Source organism: Oryx dammah, unplaced genomic scaffold (genome assembly GCF_014754425.2).
Source record: "Oryx dammah isolate SB20612 unplaced genomic scaffold, SCBI_Odam_1.1 HiC_scaffold_4, whole genome shotgun sequence".
In the NCBI taxonomy this organism is placed as follows: domain Eukaryota; kingdom Metazoa; phylum Chordata; class Mammalia; order Artiodactyla; family Bovidae; genus Oryx; species Oryx dammah.
The window spans coordinates 78,424,645-78,442,952 of NW_024070188.1; the positions used below are offsets into that span (position 1 = coordinate 78,424,645).

At 46.6% G+C, this 18,308-nt stretch overlaps 1 protein-coding gene across 1 annotated transcript in view; it reads left to right on the plus strand.

The window, feature by feature from the left end:
• Positions 1-1,297: 1,297 nt before the first annotated feature.
• Positions 1,298-18,308, plus strand: part of TIAM2 (TIAM Rac1 associated GEF 2) — a 115,387-nt gene continuing 98,376 nt past the window's right edge. Inside the window, exons 1-5 of the mRNA XM_040238728.1 lie at positions 1,298-1,601; positions 2,922-4,067; positions 9,652-10,087; positions 13,060-13,232; positions 14,412-14,636. Coding sequence (XP_040094662.1) covers positions 2,928-4,067; positions 9,652-10,087; positions 13,060-13,232; positions 14,412-14,636 — 1,974 coding nt within the window. The 5' untranslated portion in view covers positions 1,298-1,601; positions 2,922-2,927. The remainder of the gene's footprint in view (positions 1,602-2,921; positions 4,068-9,651; positions 10,088-13,059; positions 13,233-14,411; positions 14,637-18,308) is intronic.

An 18,308-nucleotide genomic window follows, 5' to 3' on the forward strand; every position in this document is an offset into this window, starting at 1 on the left:
TTTCACTTTCATGCATTGGAGAAGGAAATGGCAACCCACTCCAGTGTTCTTGCCTGGAGAATCCCAGGGACAGGGGAGCCTAGTGGGCTGCTGTCTATGGGGTCACACAGAGACAGACACAACTGAAGCGACTTAGCAGCAGCAGCATACTCTACTGATGGGAGTGTAAAATGGTGCGGCTGCTATGGGAAACAGTACGGTGGGTCCTCAAAGAAATGAACAATGGAAGAATCATATGATAAAGCAATTCCACTTCTGAGTATATACCCGGAAGAATTGCAGGCAGGGTCTCAAAGAGATACATGTATACCTATGTTCATAGCATTATCATTCACAATAGACAAGAGGTGGAAAGCAGTTTCTAAGTGTCTATTTACAGATAAATGGATAAACAGAATGTGAGTAATGGAATATTATGCAGCCCTAAAAAGGAAGGAAATTTTACCACATGCTACAACACAGAGGAGCCTTGAAGACATTATGCTAACTGAAAGAAGCCAGTGACAAATGTCAAATCCTGTATGATTCCACTTGCATGGTGTACCTAGAGCAGTCAAATTCGTTAGAGAGACAGAAAAGAGAATGGTTGTTACCAGTGGCTGGGGAGATGGAGGCGAGAGTGAGGTGAGGAGTTTAATGCAAGAGGTTTAGTGTTGCAAGATGAAGAGAGTTCGGGAGACAAATTGCATAACAATGTGAACGTATTTCACACTACTGTCTGACCACTTAAAAATGGTTCAGATGGTAAATGTTATGTGCATTTACAAATATAGTGTTTTTTTTTTTTTTTTTTTAAGAGGAAAAAGGTCACCATTGAGCTCTCACTGCTTTGCTCTCTCTGTCTGCAGAGAAAATAAAGGCTTTGTGTCCTGGCCGTGAACACAGCCAGATGGCAGCACCCCCATCTTCCCCTCAAAGGTGGGCTTCCTGCCTCTGGCCTCTTGCAGCGAGGCCCACGCATGTGTTGGAGAAAACCTTTTTCATCTCATCTCTGGGGCCGGCATCTCTGACACACGTTATTTTAGCCAAGGGCTATTTCTCTGTGATTCTACATTTTGGGTTTTGTTTTCGCTGCTTCATCAGCTGGGGAACAGTGACCTGTTGTTGCCGTGCCGGGACGCTGCTCCTGTGATCTTGCCAGGGCGGGGGTCTGGGAGTTGTTTTCCGAGCGGTGGTGACAGACGAGCTGTGAGCTGTGACTCAGGGCAGCACGCTCACCTGCTCTCCCCTGAAACAAAGGCATGCGTTTGCCTGAGGACAGGGGGAAAGGCCTTTCGCAAGGTCGGTGGGGGCGGTTCTGGCTTCCTTCACCTCTTCCAAACAACCCCGATGAATCACTCAGCTCACAGACATGCCGTTTATTATTTTCACAGCGATTCTGGACACCCATTGTTTCTCCACGTAATTTACGTTAAGGCTTCCTTTTGACTTTTGGGGGGACCAGGTGTAAAATGCTTGACAGAGTTTTCTCCTGTTTCTGCTTTTTTCAGGATCATTTCATGGATCCACTGCCCGGACTTACTAACCACGCTGCCTTGCTCCTGGGACCCTGTCAAGTTGACTGACCATTAATCTCCCTCAGTGCACAAACTAGACGGCAGGTGAGTCCGGCCCGTGGGAGCTGTGGTTCGTCTCCAGTGCCATGGCTGTGTTAGTAAAGGTTTAATTATTTGTTCCCATTATTTGTGTTTTAAACTTGAGTTTGATCATTGTTTCCAAAGAAATGTCAGCCCTTTTGACTTTTGTGGCTGTACATTCTTACATATGAAAGAATGGAAATTAAAAACCAGCTTCATATATTAGAAGTAGGTAACCCACTCCAGTATTCTTGCCTGGAGAATCCCATGGACAGAGGAGGCTGGCGGGCTGTATAGTCCATGAGGTCGCAAGAGTCAGACACAACTGAGTGACTAAACCTAACCTCATATATTAGAAATGTAACTGGAAGCATCGTTTCTGACTTGCCTCAAACAGTGATACATTGGTTAGAATAAAAAAACAAACAAACAAAAACTGAGGGGGTGGGGTGGTTTGGATCTTCCCCTGGAATTTGGCTTAACTAACAGACTCTTTAAACAAATTGGAGTTTTAAAGGAAATTGAAAGAATCTAAGTTTGGTTTTTTGTTTTTTTTTTTAATTAAAAATTTTTTTAAATTTCTTTGTAGGATGCTCACATTCTGACAAGTCAGCTTCAGACTTCTCTCTTTTATCAGGTTCTAAAGTGAGGACCCTTAAAGTCTTTAGAAAAGCACGAGAGGTAAGTTTCATTAAAATGTTTTTCTGTCCCAAAGGAGAGCTTTTATTTTCCTCCCCCTGTTTTTCATCTCAGCCTAGTTTTTGAGAACTTTTAGTCTTTATCCTTTGAGGTATGCTATTCTGTGTGATATCTGAAAGCTCCAACATAGTGTGGTACCCGGAGTCATTCTACAAACGTGGTCATTTTTCTGCTGCAGTAACCACTTATATGGGGGTGCATATGAGCTCTTTCAGTCGTTTATGTATAAAGGAAAGGTGTCTCTGTGGTCACTGAAAAATCAGTGTATTTCAGTGACAGAGTAAAGGGATTTTCTCATTTTGCTCTTTAGAATCATTGATTCAAAGCCTCCCAACACCCAGCCTATAGGAGGTCTCTGTCTTAAGCTGATTACTATGCCTGTTCAGTTCCTGAATTAACATCAGACAACAGATAATGTGCTTAAACTTACTCACACAGGAGTGTGCAGTGCTGTCTACTTAGCTGATGACCTGCAATGCAGAAGGAGAACCAATTCACGCTTGTCCCTACGTCTCTGAGTTGTGTCAGGCCCAGAAAGAGGTTGCTTGGCTCCTCTGCCACCTGAACATAGCTCGTAGCAAGTTCTGTCTAGTGGAATGTAGTTTAGGTCATGACTCTTAACTGACACTGCTGTTCTTAATTCAGGTGGCGATGGGAAACTCCGAGAGTCAGTACACCCTACAAGGACCTAAAGATCACAGCAGTACTATTACTGGTGCTAAACAAAAGCCTTGCTCCCTGAAAATCCGTGGCCTTCATGCCAAGGATGACAAGTCATTGCACGGATGGGGTCATGGAAGCAGCGGAGCAGGGTACAAGTCCAGGTCGTTGGCCCGAAGCTGCCTTTCTCACTTTAAGAGCAATCAGCCTTATGCATCCCGACCAGGGGGCCCCACGTGCAAAGCCTCCAAAGGCAGTGCCTACGCCAAGCATAGGACAGGTGCCACAGGGTCAGATTTCCAGGGCACCGATGCTGCTTTCTCGCCTGAGAACGGCTTCCACTATGTCGGACGCCCGCCCGAGGAGAACCACTCGGCCTCGAGGGACTGCCGCAACGGGCACCTTCTCAACTGCTACGGCGGGAACGAGAGCATCGCGTCCACCCCGCCGGGCGAGGACCGCAAGAGCCCCCGGGTGCTCATCAAGACGCTGGGCAAGCTGGACGGCTGCCTGCGGGTAGAGTTCCACAGCGGCGCCGCGCCCCCGGGGGCCTCCCCCTCCGGCGGCCCGGTGCAGCTGCTGCGCTACTCGGCCGGTTCCCCGCCCAGCCCGCGCGCCTCCCCGGCCGCCGCCGCGCGGCCCCGCTCCAGCAAGGGCAGCTCGCTCAGCTCCGAGTCGTCCTGGTACGACTCGCCCTGGGGCCCGGCCGGCGAGGTCAGCGAGGCCGAGGGCTCCTTCGCCGCGCCCGACACGCCCGAGCCCGGCCTCCACCCTGGCTTCCCGACCAGAGATGCTCCAAAGCCTTTCAGCCAAAGCGCCTCCCTCTCATCCCTCCGGGACCCCTACCCCAACGCCTCCCTGGGGAGCCTGGCCCCCGCGGCCCTGCGGCTTTCCGATGACTACATGGGCACCCGCGCCAGCCTCAGTGCCCGCGTCTCCTTCGCCTCAGACATGGACATGCCGGCCCGCGTGGAGCGCGGGGAGCCGGGGCAGTTCGCGTCCTTCACGCTCCCTTGCCGCAAGTCCAGGGCCCTGGGCGAGGAGTCCTCCAAGAAGGACACCCTGAAAGCCAGGATGCGCCGCATCAGCGACTGGACGGGAAGCCTCTCGAGGAAGAAAAGGAGGCTCCAGGTGAGTCAGGCTGGAGTGCCGGGAGAGATGCTCTTCGATTGGTTTTCTATCTGCAAAAGGGGAAGGCTAGCAGAAGGTACTGCAGAGAGCATCCTGAGACTTAGATGAGCTGCTGAGAGTGGTTAGCTTAAGACTTGGCACTTCTTGTTTTCGGGGTGTGTGTGTGTGTGTGTCTGTATGTGTGTGTATCTGTGTGTGGGGTGTGTGTGTGTTTTCCTTTTGCGTCAAATGTGCATTTTCACTCAACCCTCCACTCCAGTCATTCCCATTCTGTCCAATCTTGTGCCTCCTGGATTCTGGAATAAAATCCACAGGCCACATCCAAGACCTATCCAAACTGTTCTTAGAAAGGACAACCTTAGGGACGCTCCCCAGTGAATTGGTTATTTGAGTGCTCAGCTAAAACTCATTCTGAAAGCCTAGGACGAAAGGGAGAGAGAGACGCTATTGTCGTTTTGGGATGAGTAGCCTTCCTGAGCTCGATATTACTTTAGGGAGATTAAAATTCCTATTGTTCATTTAGTACATTGGGGAAAAAAATGTGTATAATCTCACCACCTCCTCATGGGGACAGCTAACAGTGTTGAAAACATCTTGACCTGAGCACATGGAATCACAAAAATATGATGTTGATAAAACAAGAATCGTGATGGTGACAGTAATACTTTTAATGGGCGTATAAAGTTTGAATGGGGGAAACAAAATGACTTCAGTGCCAGCAAGGAAAGTAGTAGTTTGCTCTCTTTGGTAATGAGAGGCAATTGCTAGGTTTTTTAATTGCTCTTTTGTTTTTGATTTTTTGCTTTTAATTATTTATAGAAGGGAGAAAGTATATATATATATATATTTTTTTTTTAACTCACCTTAAGTCATATTGTTGAAGGAAATTTAAGTGACTAGGAATTTGTTGAAGGAAATTTAAGTGACTTTAGGAATTTGTCTCTAGTAGAGTCTGCATTTTGGCCATCTGAGATAGATACATAATTATAAAATTTTACAGAGTTTTAGGGGTAGAAAACAATACAGCTTCCCTGAGCAGATTGTTTCAGATCTATAAAATTTACCATTAGTTACTTCCTTCCTAGGCACAAAGTCCAAGCCCCCTGCCCAGGTATTTTACTTTGTCCCTTTCTTCCTCCTCTCAGGAGGAGACTGAGAATAGATGATCAGTGTCCTGTTACAGAACTCTTCATATCTCTGATTGCAATAATTTGCTTCCTCTTGACTCATTACTTGTTCAGGTCAAACCATTAAGTAGTAAAGATTTCTTTGACCTTTCTCTCAGCTGTCAAGTACACTTGACAACTGACAGCAATCAAACGTAAAGGGAAAGATAGCTCCTACTTTCTGGGGACCTGTAGTCCCACACAGACAACTTTCTCCTCTTCTTGTTGCAAATGCTGTCTTGTCGACTTGTGTTCAGCACTCATCTCCCGGGACCCCTGAGCCTGTTCCTCCACATCTCTCATTTGCATAGAGCATGGTTCTCTTCTGTGTGTGTGGCCTGGCTTATACCTGGTCAGTTCCCATTCAGTTCTAAGGCAGACCCTTTGCCGCTGTGGACTGACCACATTCCATCCTATGCAGACCCTTGCTGCCCAGCCACCCCTGGGAAGTGAACCTCCTTCAAGTCTGGATCATCCAAGGCTTAACTGGATGATTTGTAAGTCCATGGAGTTAAGAACAGAATGGTTACAAAATCAAAGGACTTCCTGAATCTGAAAGGACTCCCGCTCATTTGGGCTTCCCAGGTGGCAGTAGTGGTAAAGAATCCACCTGCCAGTGTAGGAGACGCAGGTTTGATTCCTGGGTCAGGAAGATCCCCTGGAGGAGGAATGGCAACCCACTCCAGTAGCTATGGGCAGAGGAGCCTAGTGGGCTACAGCCCACAGGGTTGCAAAGAATCGATTTAGCATGCACACACACCCTCTCATTTTAAAATGAAGAAACTAATGTTAAAGGAGTTTGATGATTTATGGGTAGTTAGTGGAGAAGCTGGGGCCAAAGCCATTTCTGCTAAAGCTCAGATGTGCGTCTTTTCCACTTGGCTGCATGGCCAAGGTACTCTTGGTAACCACTAGTAATTTCATGAGGGTTATTGAACATTAAGATAACAAATTATCTTGGATTTTTAAAAAGTGGCCTACGAAGGCAGCTTTTTGCATTTTGCTTGTGTCAGATTTTGATAATTTATACAGGTGAACACAATGTTGGTAGGTGTGCAACTTCCACTGGCCTTGGCTTTTTCTTCTTCCTCTTTTTAAATTTTCTGGTTGGGTTTTGTTTTTTGCCATATGGTGTAGCTTGTGGGATCTCAGTTCCCCGACTAGGGATTGAACCTGGGCCACTGGGGAACTCCTGCCTTTGTTTTTCTTTTACAACTGAAGGTGAAGACAAAGTTTGGGTCTTTAAAAATGCAGTCAGTGCATAGGAGCAGCAAAGTTTGTGACAGTGTACCATAGTTAAGGTACCAAATGCTTATTCTCTTACACAGACTTCTCTATGCCAGTACAGCTAAGACTCAGAAGGTCTTCTCATGATGGGTAGACATATTTGTTTTGACTTATAAAAAAAAATGATGTGAAAAGAGCGATCCTTTCTTTAGAGGGTTTTCAACCACTCTGGGGAGTTACAGCCTGAAAGCAAATTCATCAGTGAAGATACTTAGTAGCCGAAAAAGGATATTCAAGCATAGAGGGTGGGGGGATGGGTGTGCAGGAGGAGAGTGTGTGTTTGAAGCTGATGAACGATTTGAGGTGATGCAGCTGTTCTTGGTAAACTTTCCATCCTGTAAATCAGGTGGGCCAGGTTACACCGAGGTAACAAAAAGCCCTCAGTTCTCCGAGGTTGAGCACAAATGAGCCTATGTCTTTCTCAAGCTGCGACTCTGGTCTGCATTGATCCCCTCTGGGCCCCCAGGTCCATGGAGCAGTTTCCCTCCGGGACACCCAAAGCCTCTGGGACAGGGGGAGCAGAAAGCTATTGGTTTCTGCAGCGCCCACTCAGAAGCCACGCCTTTCACATCTGTTCGCGTTTATTGGTCAAAGCGGGTCACGGGACCACGCTGAACTCCCAAGGGAGGGGCATTGGGAGCAGGGGATGGTCTTGCCAGGGACCCTAGGGGTGAACCCTGACCACTGCTGCAGAGTTTCTTAGAAATTCTTTAAGGACACAGAGACCCCGGCTTTCTGACCCTCTTCATTTTAGACTCTCCCTGCCCCGTGAGGGTCCTACAGTCCCAGGGAATTTCTGCAGAGGACCAGTGGCCATTACTATGAAAAGAAAGACAGTGGCATGTGAAGAATGACACGGTGAATTTGGTGCTTTTTCCCATAAAGTGAGGAATGGCGGTAAGAGTTTTCTTTTAGCTCCCAAGGAATTTAGTGACGTCTCTTGAGTTCCTCTTCACTCTGCTGCAATACTACAGTGTCATCAAGTTATGCTACCTGTCATTTATGATTATCTGATGCAGATAGAAATGGAAATTAGACTTCTTTATGTACATGACTAGCATAGCACCTTAGTGTCACACACACGGCACAGTGATCAGGAAATCCAGCTGAGACTATTCAGGGGCCTACCTTTCTCCTGTATTCCTTCCTTCCTTCCTTCCTTCCTGTTAACCTGAAAATGAGTCACTAGCTATTAGGATTCTAGATAGAAAGCTTTACATATTTGTTACAGACCAGGGAAATTCATATCTGTGTATATGAGTCAGTTATAAATGCTAAAATATCTGATCTTTTCTCCATTTTTCAAGGAGGAAAATTTGTCTTTTGCTCTGGTTGAACATTTAAAAGTTAGCACTATGACTTCAGTCTACCTCTCATGAGAACCAATGTCAGGAGGGGTGACAAATTACACTTCGTTTTGACACTTGATGCTTTTCTCTGGCAGGCTCTCTGCTGGGTTTGAAACACCCCATCACAACTCTTGCTGGCTATCAGAAGCAATCCCAGTGTCCTGGGACTATGAGTCAGAGAGTCCTATTCATAGCTGAAATAATGTCAATATGAGATAAATGAGAAATATTCCTTCATCTCCTAGGAACGTTTGAAGAGCAACACAGTGACAGTTGAGGGAAAAAAAAAAAACAAAACACAACAACCCTTAAACTATTTTGAAAGTTTCCTGTCCAAGTGACTCACCATAGCTGGCTTATTTGCTCTGTTCTTGCATAAGCATCAGGGTATAAATAAATCTATGAGATATCATATAAACACAGTGGAAGATAATATTTTCATTAGTAATAGCTATGTTTGGGGCTCAGTTGTTTGTAGCCCTTGGGTATTTAGAAGCACTTGTCTAATTGATGATTTTCCTATAAAAGATAGCAGGTAATTGCCACTTGATTTCCAGATGAAATTTCTGGAAAGAAAACCCCTCTAAATGGGAATATTCACCATAAGGTCTTTAGTCAGTGGTCCTTGACCCCATTTTCCCTCCTCTTTATTTTAATGGAGAAGGAAATCTAATTGAAAATTCACTAGCCTCTGAGTTAGAGTGTGTTAAGAGTCTCTGCAGAATTACCTTAACCTAAGCTGTAAATTTGAAACGTCAGAGTCTTTTAAGTCATAAATCAAGCTTACTTTCTTTATTTTATTTTTTAAAAGATTTGTTTGTTTATTTTTGGCTACGTCGGGTCTTAGTTGCTGCACTCAGGATCTTGGTTACATGCAGGATCTTTCACGGTGGGCTCCTCTTCAGCTGAGGCACATGGAATCTCTAGTTGTGGCTTGTGGGCTTAGTTGCCTCTTGACATGTGGGCTTCCCGGGTGGTGCTAGTGGTAAAGAACCCATCTGTCAATGCAGGACACATAAGAAAAGCAGATTTGATCCCTGGGTCCGGAAGATCCCCTGGAGGAGGGCACGGCAACCCACTCCAGTATTCTTGCCTGGGGAATCCCATGGACAGAGGAGCCTGGCGGACTATGGTCCATAGGGTCACAAAGAGTTGGACATGACTGAGGTAACTTAGCATGCACATATGGGATCTTAGTTCCCCGGCCAGGGATTGAACCTGCATCCCTTGCATTGGAAGCGAGATTCTTAACCATTGGACCACCAGGGAAGCCCTCCTAAGCTCACTCTCATTTTTTGATGCCAAGTGTAAGTTAGATTTGGGATGTGTGCATGTTAAGTTACTTCAGTTGTGACCAACTCTTTGCCACCCTATGGACTGTAGCCCACCAGGCTCCTCTAAGGGATTCTCCAGGTGAGAATATTGGAGTGGGTTGCCATTTCCTCCTCCAAGGGATCTTCTCAACCCAGGAATCAAACCTGTTTCTTATGTTTCCTGGCAGGCGGGTTCTTTACCACTAGTGCCACCTGGATTTAGCCCTAGATTTAGGATGCTCAGGGATGGTTGGTTTCCACTTTTTAAGCATTGACTCCCCTCCCTATACACTGGTTCGGGCACTGTCTCTGATTCTTTCTGGTTTGCAGACTTGCTGCATTAAAAAAAAGACTCTTGCTTTGCAGCATTTCTCTTAGCAAGCCACACTGTTACATGCACGCCGTGTTGGGGAAGAGGTGCTTTGGCTATACGTAACTTCTGATGGGTGGTCATCTTCGTTGCTTACAGGAGCCGAGGTCCAAGGAGGGCAGTGACTACTTTGACAGCCGTTCGGATGGGCTGAACGTGGACACGCAGGGGCCCTCCCAGGGGTCTGTGTCCCTGTGGTCAGGGGGCTCCGCTCAGATCCTGTCCCATAGAAGCGAATCTGCTCATGCGATCGGCAGCGACCCCCTCCAGCAGAACATTTACGAGAATTTCATGCGAGAGCTGGAGATGAGCAGGACCAACACGGAGAACCTTGAGACGTCCACAGAGACAGCCGAGTCCAGCAGCGAGTCGCTCAGCTCTTTGGAGCAACTGGACCTGCTCTTTGAGAAGGAGCAAGGGGTGGTGCGCAAAGCCGGGTGGCTCTTCTTCAAACCCCTTGTCACTCTGCAGAAGGAAAGGAAGCTGGAACTGGTGGCCCGGAGGAAATGGAAGCAGTATTGGGTGACACTTAAAGGTAAGTGGTCTTCACCACCCAGGGGGTCCCAGGAGTTCTTTCCTCTGCTCTCCTCTTTCCTAGGAAATGTCAGCAAGTCCAGGCTGGACTGGAGTTCATGTGCAGGCATCGGATCTAGAACCTTCCAGCTTGCTTTCCTAAAATACCTTCTCAAACCTGTATAATATGTTCACTTAACAGTCATATGCATCCTTCATTCTATTGAGTGATGATTGACTGTAACAACTATTGCTTATTATTTTATAGGGGTTTCTGTACTATTTTAATACTTGTCCTGCATTTGGGGGATGGGAGGGGAGCCCCGGATAAGTAACCAGGTGTAGTTGAGTTATTTGGAACGTTGAGCATGGATTCTGCACATGTTCAGAACCCCAGAGAGGCAGTCCTCCCCAGCTTGTACAGTGAAGAATTTCATCCGCGTCATTTGGTTTGTTTCACTCCACGTTGATGAGCTAAGAGGAAATAGGAGAAAGCCTTTGTTTTGTGAGGATGATAAAAGTTTTTCACAAGCCTTACCATTTAAAAATTATAATTGCCTCTCACATTGTGGATGGATAGATTATTTGAAGTGATCTGAGGCTCTGAGTCAGGATCGTGTTGATTTATACAGATGTGAACGTCGAGCAACCCCATAGCCCCGGGCATTTCTGCACAGCTGTCCTGAGACTCTTTGTCAGAGGAACCTGGTGTGGTTCCTCATTAGCAGCTGGCACCCTTCCTTGTCACGGGAGAAGGCAGAAATAGGGGGCATGCTGCACAGAGGGCAGGTGAAAGGCCCAGAGCTATCTGCAGTGCTCCCCATATTTAGAAATTGTGAGCTTTGGGGAGCTGGCATCAATTCATTACGCAGCACCCTCTGGGAAAGGGACACGGAGAAGCCATCTCGTCACTAGGTAACACCTTCCCCCAGCAAACGAGGTTTTATGCAAGCCGAGACTCGGCAGCCCTCACAGGTGCAGCCCTCTTTTCCAGTTCTAGATTGGATCCTCGTGATACCTTGTGGCTGAGGAAGGCAAAGGGCAACCCCCTGGGGGAGGCGGGGTCTTCTGCGGAAGGACGGAAGAGATTTGGAAAGCCGGAATAATGGATTGGACCCAGCAAGATAACATTTTTAAGGGATACGTTGATGCTTTTAAGGTTTAATGATCAAAGAACTACCCAAGTGTGGGAGAGGGAGATGTGGCTGTAGAGCACGCCAGACACTTTTCTTCAACGTGAAGTTTGTTTACTAAAATGGATGCTTTGGGACGCTGAAAGCAGGATGCTTTCCCTGCCTGCCTTGTGGCTTTGAAACCCCCAGCGCAGACCCGTGGTGGTGGTGGCGGGGGGGTGGTGTGCGTCTGTGTGTCCATATCCTGCTTTGAGAAGCATAGCCATTGGTGACACCGAGGGGCTGTAGAGCTGTGCTGTATGGAAAATGGCAACGATTTAGCAACATTTAACCTGGAGGACTGAGGACTGGAGTGACACTGAGTATAGCAGTCAACGGGAAAAGACACTGAGTTTATTCTGGTTTATCAGAGGTTGGGACAGGACTAATAGGTAGAAGACAAGCTGATGGTGAATTAGTGTAAAAAATACACGAAGGGAAAAACCAAAAACCTAGTGCTTTCCAGAGTTTGTGTTCGTAGTGCCAGGTGGTTGGAGGCCCCTGGGGGAGGTGCGGGCAGGTGTCACTTAAGGTTGAAAGAGGACGTCTCTAGAACACTGTCTCCCATCCTGGCAGCTGCCCAGGGAGCCTCTGGCTGCTGGCTTCAGGGGCACGGATGGTCCTGACTTGTCTCTGACCGTTGTAAGATCCACGGGCCTGCCTGGACCCTTGCTTGTTAAGCATTTGAAGCCCCGTGGATAAAGGATGCTCTCTAGGTGCCAGTGTTATAAAGCACACATCCCTTTGTTTCCTTTGCAGCCCAGGCTTGGCATGAAGATTTTTTTTTTCCCTCCAGCATAACCTATCCCATGTGGTTTTCTATGCCTCTTTCCTCTGGGAATTCAGTATGTTGAGTTCAGCTTTCTTGGCTTAGAATCCAAGCTGTAATATTTGGGCTTAACTGTTTGGTTTAATTGTAGTTAAAAGCATATATATATGTGTGTGTGTGTGTGTATATACACACATAAACTCACACACATACATTTAAGCAGAGTTTTAAAATTATCTTTGAAGTATCTATGTAAATAAAGTCGAAGCAGTGCTTTTAAGAGAGCAGCTATCAGCCAACCATCTGGTTGCCCACCTACATTGAATGTATAGGTATGCTAAGGGCACACATGTTTTTTAGGGTTTGGAGGATGTAATAAAACTTTAACAAGGGTGATTCTGCTTTCCAGCTGTCTTTTCCAATAAGTGGATTTACGTGTGGTTCGCAGGGGACTTCCTGGGCAGAATGTTGGCAAGGGGGATAAACTGTCCCTCAGAACGCACAATAGGTGGGGTGCTAGGGCTGGCAGCATCTTGGTATCTGCCCGAAATGACTTTACTTCCTCTAGATAGAATGATTCAAGCCCCAGCCACTGGGAGCTCAGTGTTAAGGGAACCATTGGAAAGAATTTGGACTGGGGTGGAGCTGGCACCGCTACCCTGGTCCTCAGGTCCCCAGTGGTACATCAGTGGCTGGAACAGCAGCAGCTCAGGCCATAAAGGTCATGCCTCTTCCCCTTGTTCTAAGAGGTTCTCACAGCCTCTGCATTTGGATGCGTGTTGATTGTGGGAGGAGAGATTGCTCAGTGCCCCGCTCAGAGTACTCAAGAGATCAGAGAGTACCAGGGAGGGAGAAAGCGCTGCCTCAGGGATGCCGTTCCTGGGGGCAGAGCTGGGGTCGTGCCCTTTTTTTCCTCCTGATTTCTATGCTGTGCTGGGTTCCATTGTAAACTTGTGTGACCAGGTCTCCCTTTTCTCCCTTCTTCTCGTTCCTTTCCTACATGGATCCTGAGGACCTGTGACAGGGGCCGTACTGTGCTCTTCTCTTTCACAGGATGCACGCTGCTGTTTTACGAGACCTACGGGAAGAATTCCATGGATCAGAGCAGTGCCCCCCGCTGTGCCCTGTTTGCAGAAGACAGCATAGTGCAGTCTGTCCCAGAACATCCCAAGAAGGAAAATGTTTTCTGCCTCAGCAACTCCTTCGGGGATGTCTACCTGTTCCAGGTACTGCTGAGCTTTCTAAATGGAGGGTGGAGGCGAGATCTTATGTCTTGTTAGGACAAGAAGGATCCGAATTAAGAGGCATGACTTAGCAATCAAATCGAGTAAAAGCTGTTAAACTTTGGATTAAAGTTTAAGCAAGAGAACTGGCCTCTGCTGACTGCCAGGCACCATGGGGCTGTCACCATTCAGTTGTTCACCCAGCAAGCATTTCTTGGGTGCCTGTGTGCCTGCACGGGTGCTAAGTCGATTCAGCCGTGTCTGCCTCTTTGAGACCCCATGGGGTGTATCCTGCCAGGCTCCTCTGACCATGGGATTCTCCAGACAAAATACTGGAGTGGGTTGCCATTCCTTCCTCCAGGGGATCTTCCTGACCCAGGGATCAAACCCGTGTCTCTTACATCTCCTTCATTGGCAGGCAGGTTCTTTACCACTAGTGCCATCTGGGAAGCCCCGTATTTCCAGTATTCCACTCAAATTCTACAGACCACTATTTTAATATTATTGTGCCCTCCCAGAAATGTTCTTTTATTATAATTTTTCATAATTGAGTCCATACCATGGATGTAATTTCATATCCAGGTTTCAAAATGTAGCATTTTGCTCCTAATATTTCCTCATCCCTGGTGGCTCAGAGGTTAAAGCATCTGCCTCCAATGCAGGAGACCCGGGTTCGATCCCTGGGTTGAGAAGATCCCCTGGAGAAGGAAATGGCAATCCACTCCAGTATTCTTGCCTGGAGAATCCCATGGACGGAGAAGCCTAGTAGGTTACAGTCCACAAAGAGTCGGACACAACTGAGCGACTTCACCTTCTATTAAAATTATGAAGGTAGCCTGCTCTTTTAGAGAGTGACGAGATGTACACTGCGTGAATATGCCCTGGTTTTTCTTTTTGTGTGTTTTTGTTACTCTCTTGCTGCATGAACAACTTGATTCTGGTTTGTCTTCCCGTCATATCTGGGGCCATGTGACACCCTTGATGCTCTCCCAGGCCCTCTGGAGTCACAGAAGCCTGCAGGTCTGTGTTGAGTGTGTTTTTTAAACTTAACAGTTTTTATGAATGGAGGTATTTGGGGGTTTTACACATCCAAGCCCAGGCTGCCACTTGGGAGAACACTTTTGTGGAGAAACAGTTCCAAATCTCTTCCCCCTCCCTACCCTCTGGCCCCTCTGTGTTTAGGCCACCAGCCAGACAGACCTGGAGAACTGGGTCACCGCCATCCACTCGGCCTGCGCATCCCTCTTTGCAAAGAAACACGGCAAAGAGGACACAGTCCGGCTGCTGAAGAACCAGACCAGAAACCTCCTCCAGAAGATCGACATGGACAGCAAGATGAAGAAGATGGCAGAGTTACAGCTGTCCGTGGTGAGCGACCCAAAGAACAGGAAGGCCATAGAGAACCAGGTACAGATTATCTATGAGTGTCTCCTCCTGTTACTCACCTCCCTCGCAGCAAACTCAGGTGGGGCAGCTGGTTCTTACACCTCTGGCGGAAACGGTTTCTGTGGTCTCTTGGTTCAAGTACTTAAATGGCTGCACTTCTGTCATATGGGAAATAAGATCTGCTTTGGTGACTGTATACGGATAGTGGAACATTTTATGACCAAATCTTGTTTCCTGTATTGAGGAGCTCCTGTTTGCCTAGCTGATTCTGTGAATACTGTCACTTTTGGAACAAAATTTATATATTAAAACTACTGGAAGAGTAGACAGATATGATTCTAATATAGAAGATGGCTTCAAAAACAGTAGTTTGGTTGTTGTTCAGTTGCTGTGTCGCGTCTGATTCTTTGCGACCTCACGACGTGCAACACATAAGCTTTCTTGTCCTTCGCTATCTCCCGGAGTTTGCTCAAGCTCATGTCCATTGAATGTGTTGGTGATGCTATCCAACTATCTCATCCTCTGTCACCCTCTTTTCCTCCTGCCCTCAACCTTTCCCAGCATCAGGGTCTTTTCCAGTGAGTCGGCTCTTTGCATCAGGTGGCCAAAGTCAGTATCAGTCCTTCCGATGAATATTCAGGGTTGATTTCTTTTATGATTGACTGGTTTGATGTCCTTGCTGTCCAAGGGACTCTCAAGGGTCTTCTCCATCACCACAGTGTGAAAGCACTGGTTCTTTGGTGCTCAGCCTTCAGTGGTTTTGTATAACACAGCTATTCCTGTATCTGTGGATTTGGGGGAAAAACACTATTTTTTGGCTTGTTTTTTCTAACAGATGAGGTGCTAAAGAAAATGCTTTCTTTGGCCTGTTTCCACATTCATCTAGTAATTAAGCAGCTACTTTCTATGCTGCTTGCATTTTACAGGGTGGGAAGCAGCTTAGTGTCAGTCTTCTTTTGCTCAGACAACCTGAACATTTAGACAAGTGTCAGTGAAATTTCTAGCACCCATCTCTTCAGTCAGGTTCCCTGGGAAACAGACTGAGATAGAGATTTGCATGTAAGGAGTTTTATTAGGAATGCTCTCAGGAGTAAGGGAGTGAAGTGAAGTCGCTCAGTCGTGTCCAACTCTTTGCGAACTCGTGAACTGTAGCCTACCAGGCTCCTCTGTCCATGGGATTCTCCAGGCAAGAATACAGGGGTGGGTTGCCATTTCCTTCTCCAGTGGATCTTCCTGACCCAGGGATCAAACGTGGGTCTCCTGCATTGCAGGCAGACGCTTTTACCCTCTGAGCCATCAGGGAATTAAGGAGAGACTCTGGTTCTGAATTGTGCGGAGCTGGTTCCACCTGGGGCTTAGCAGCTGGGATGGCCATTCAGAGTTGCTTGATCAGCTACTGATCAAGGTAGCTGCCTTCAGAGGGGGCAGATTCCCAAAGAGAGACCTATTTGTGAGCCATGGGCAGCTGAGGGGAAGAATGCCTTTGTCTTCAAAGGGGAATCAGGTGGTACACAGCAGTACCCACTACAGTCCCCTTCAAAACCAGTGTCTGATGACTTGGGAACTTGAAGAGGGATAGGCTGAAGATGGGTTGGCGTGTGCCTGAATCTTTCGTCCTTTTCAGTTTGTAAATTATTAGAGAGAGACTAGGTTCTTTAAAAAAAATTCCACGGCAACACAACAATTTAGATTCCCCATAGAAATAATTTTGTCTGCAGCGTTTGACTTAAATCACAAATAGTCTTCTATTTGTGTCTGAATATTTAACCTTGCTTAGACTTTTTTTTTTCTGTCTGCATATACATGAAGAACTTAGAATGTGTGGAAAGAAATTCCTGGCTGTAAATAAGAAACGGATGAAAGGCTTGCATTCAAATGATATATTTGTGACACACTAAGAATTTGGAATCTATCAATTGGCAATGGTAAAATAACCAAGTAATTCCTATCTCCTGCCCCCTCATCAGGTGTTTCTAAATGATCGTGCAGTTGAATGGATTTCCTGGTGATACCTGGATCTGTCTTTGCTTCTCTTTTTCTGATATCTTGTGTTGTCTTTCTCCCTATCCAATTCTTCCCTCTCACTATTTGTCCATCTTTAGGTATTGACATACCTAATAGATGCCTATAGCTTCAACAAATAAAAATAATTTTAAAATACAGATCCCGTTTCTAAGAAATGTGTCATTTAGTTAGAAAGCAGGCCTCTTAAGCATGAAACTAATGAATATTCTAGAATGATGTAAATTAGGGCATAGTCATCACATGCTGCGAGGGCTCAGGGGTTGAGCTTGTGCTGTGATTTTGAGGAGGTGGAGGAAACTTCCTGGAAGAATAGGGCCTTAAAAAATTGGCAAGAGATGTGTAAGTATGAAAGCTAAATCCTATTGGGAAGAGAGTGTGGCGCATGGTAGGACAGTTTGGTAGTATAGTTGACCCTTGAGTAACACAAGGGTTATGGGCTCTGACCTCTGGCAGTCGAAAATCCACATATAACTTATAGTTGGCCCTCTGTTTTCAACTAACCACAGTCATATAGTACTGTAGTATTTACTTAAAATCTGTGTGTAAGTGGACCCATGCAGTTCAAATCCTTATTGTTCAAGGGTCACATGTGGGAGTAATAGAGTGGTGGCTTGGGTCTCCTGAGCACACGGGAGCCGAGATGTGGGCTGGAAAGGGATGAAGAGATGGAGGTTTGGTGGGGCAGGGACTGGTGTAGCTTTTTCAGGGTCTGTGAGATAACACTGGGATGTGAGCCTCTAGACCTAAGGGAGGAACATGGGTTTTTAAATTGTGATGAAAGCATGATGAATGCAACTTCTTTGGAAGATTAATCTGGCAGTGGCTTGGATAGGGGTCAGAATGACCCTGCTCTGCATGTGCAGCTGTGAAGGTCTGGACCAGAGTAACAAGACAGAAGTGTAACAATTTATATGGAAGATGTTTCTCCAAATGTATCATTTTTGATAATTGTATAGAATATTACAAATAGTTTCCTATGCATCTGAATTGAAATGTTCCTCAAACAGAAGATTTATTTATAGTGTGGCATGTGGGATCTTAGTCCCCCAGTCATGGATTGAACCGGTGCCCCTTGCAGAGGAAAGTCTTAACCCTTGGATGGTCAAGGAAGTTCCAAAATATGCTCTTTATTTAAAGAGTGACAGCTAGCAAACGACAAACTAGAACATTTTGATAGTTTTGCCCAGGAACTGAAAAGGAGGTTCCAGCTGCCAAGGAAAATGGTGGGAGTGGAAGGTTTTGGGGGTTTTGACAAGGCTGCGTCTGCGGGGGACAGACACACCTCTGCCCTTGGCCACCTCCTCCCCAGAGCCTGGCCCGGCTCATTTCTGGGAAGAGGTCTGGCCCTGGGGCAGGCCCTGACCTCTCAGCTTTCTGTCTAGGGCAGGCAGGGATGTAATGCTGTGTCCCAATTCACACAACAGCTGAAAAAGCCTGAGGAGGAGGAGAATGGTTTTCTTCACACCATGTCTCCCTCGTGGTCCTGAATTTCCAGGATCCAAAAGCCACGATAGTCTGTCTGTCATCAGACATGCAGCTTGTGGGCTCAAGTGCCCCCGTTAGACTCTCATACTGATTGTAGTGGGAGAAGGTATGGTTTTAACTGGCTTGCTAACATTTGAAGCCATACTTTAGTCTCCTGGACACCCAACTTAGAGTTTTCAGGTC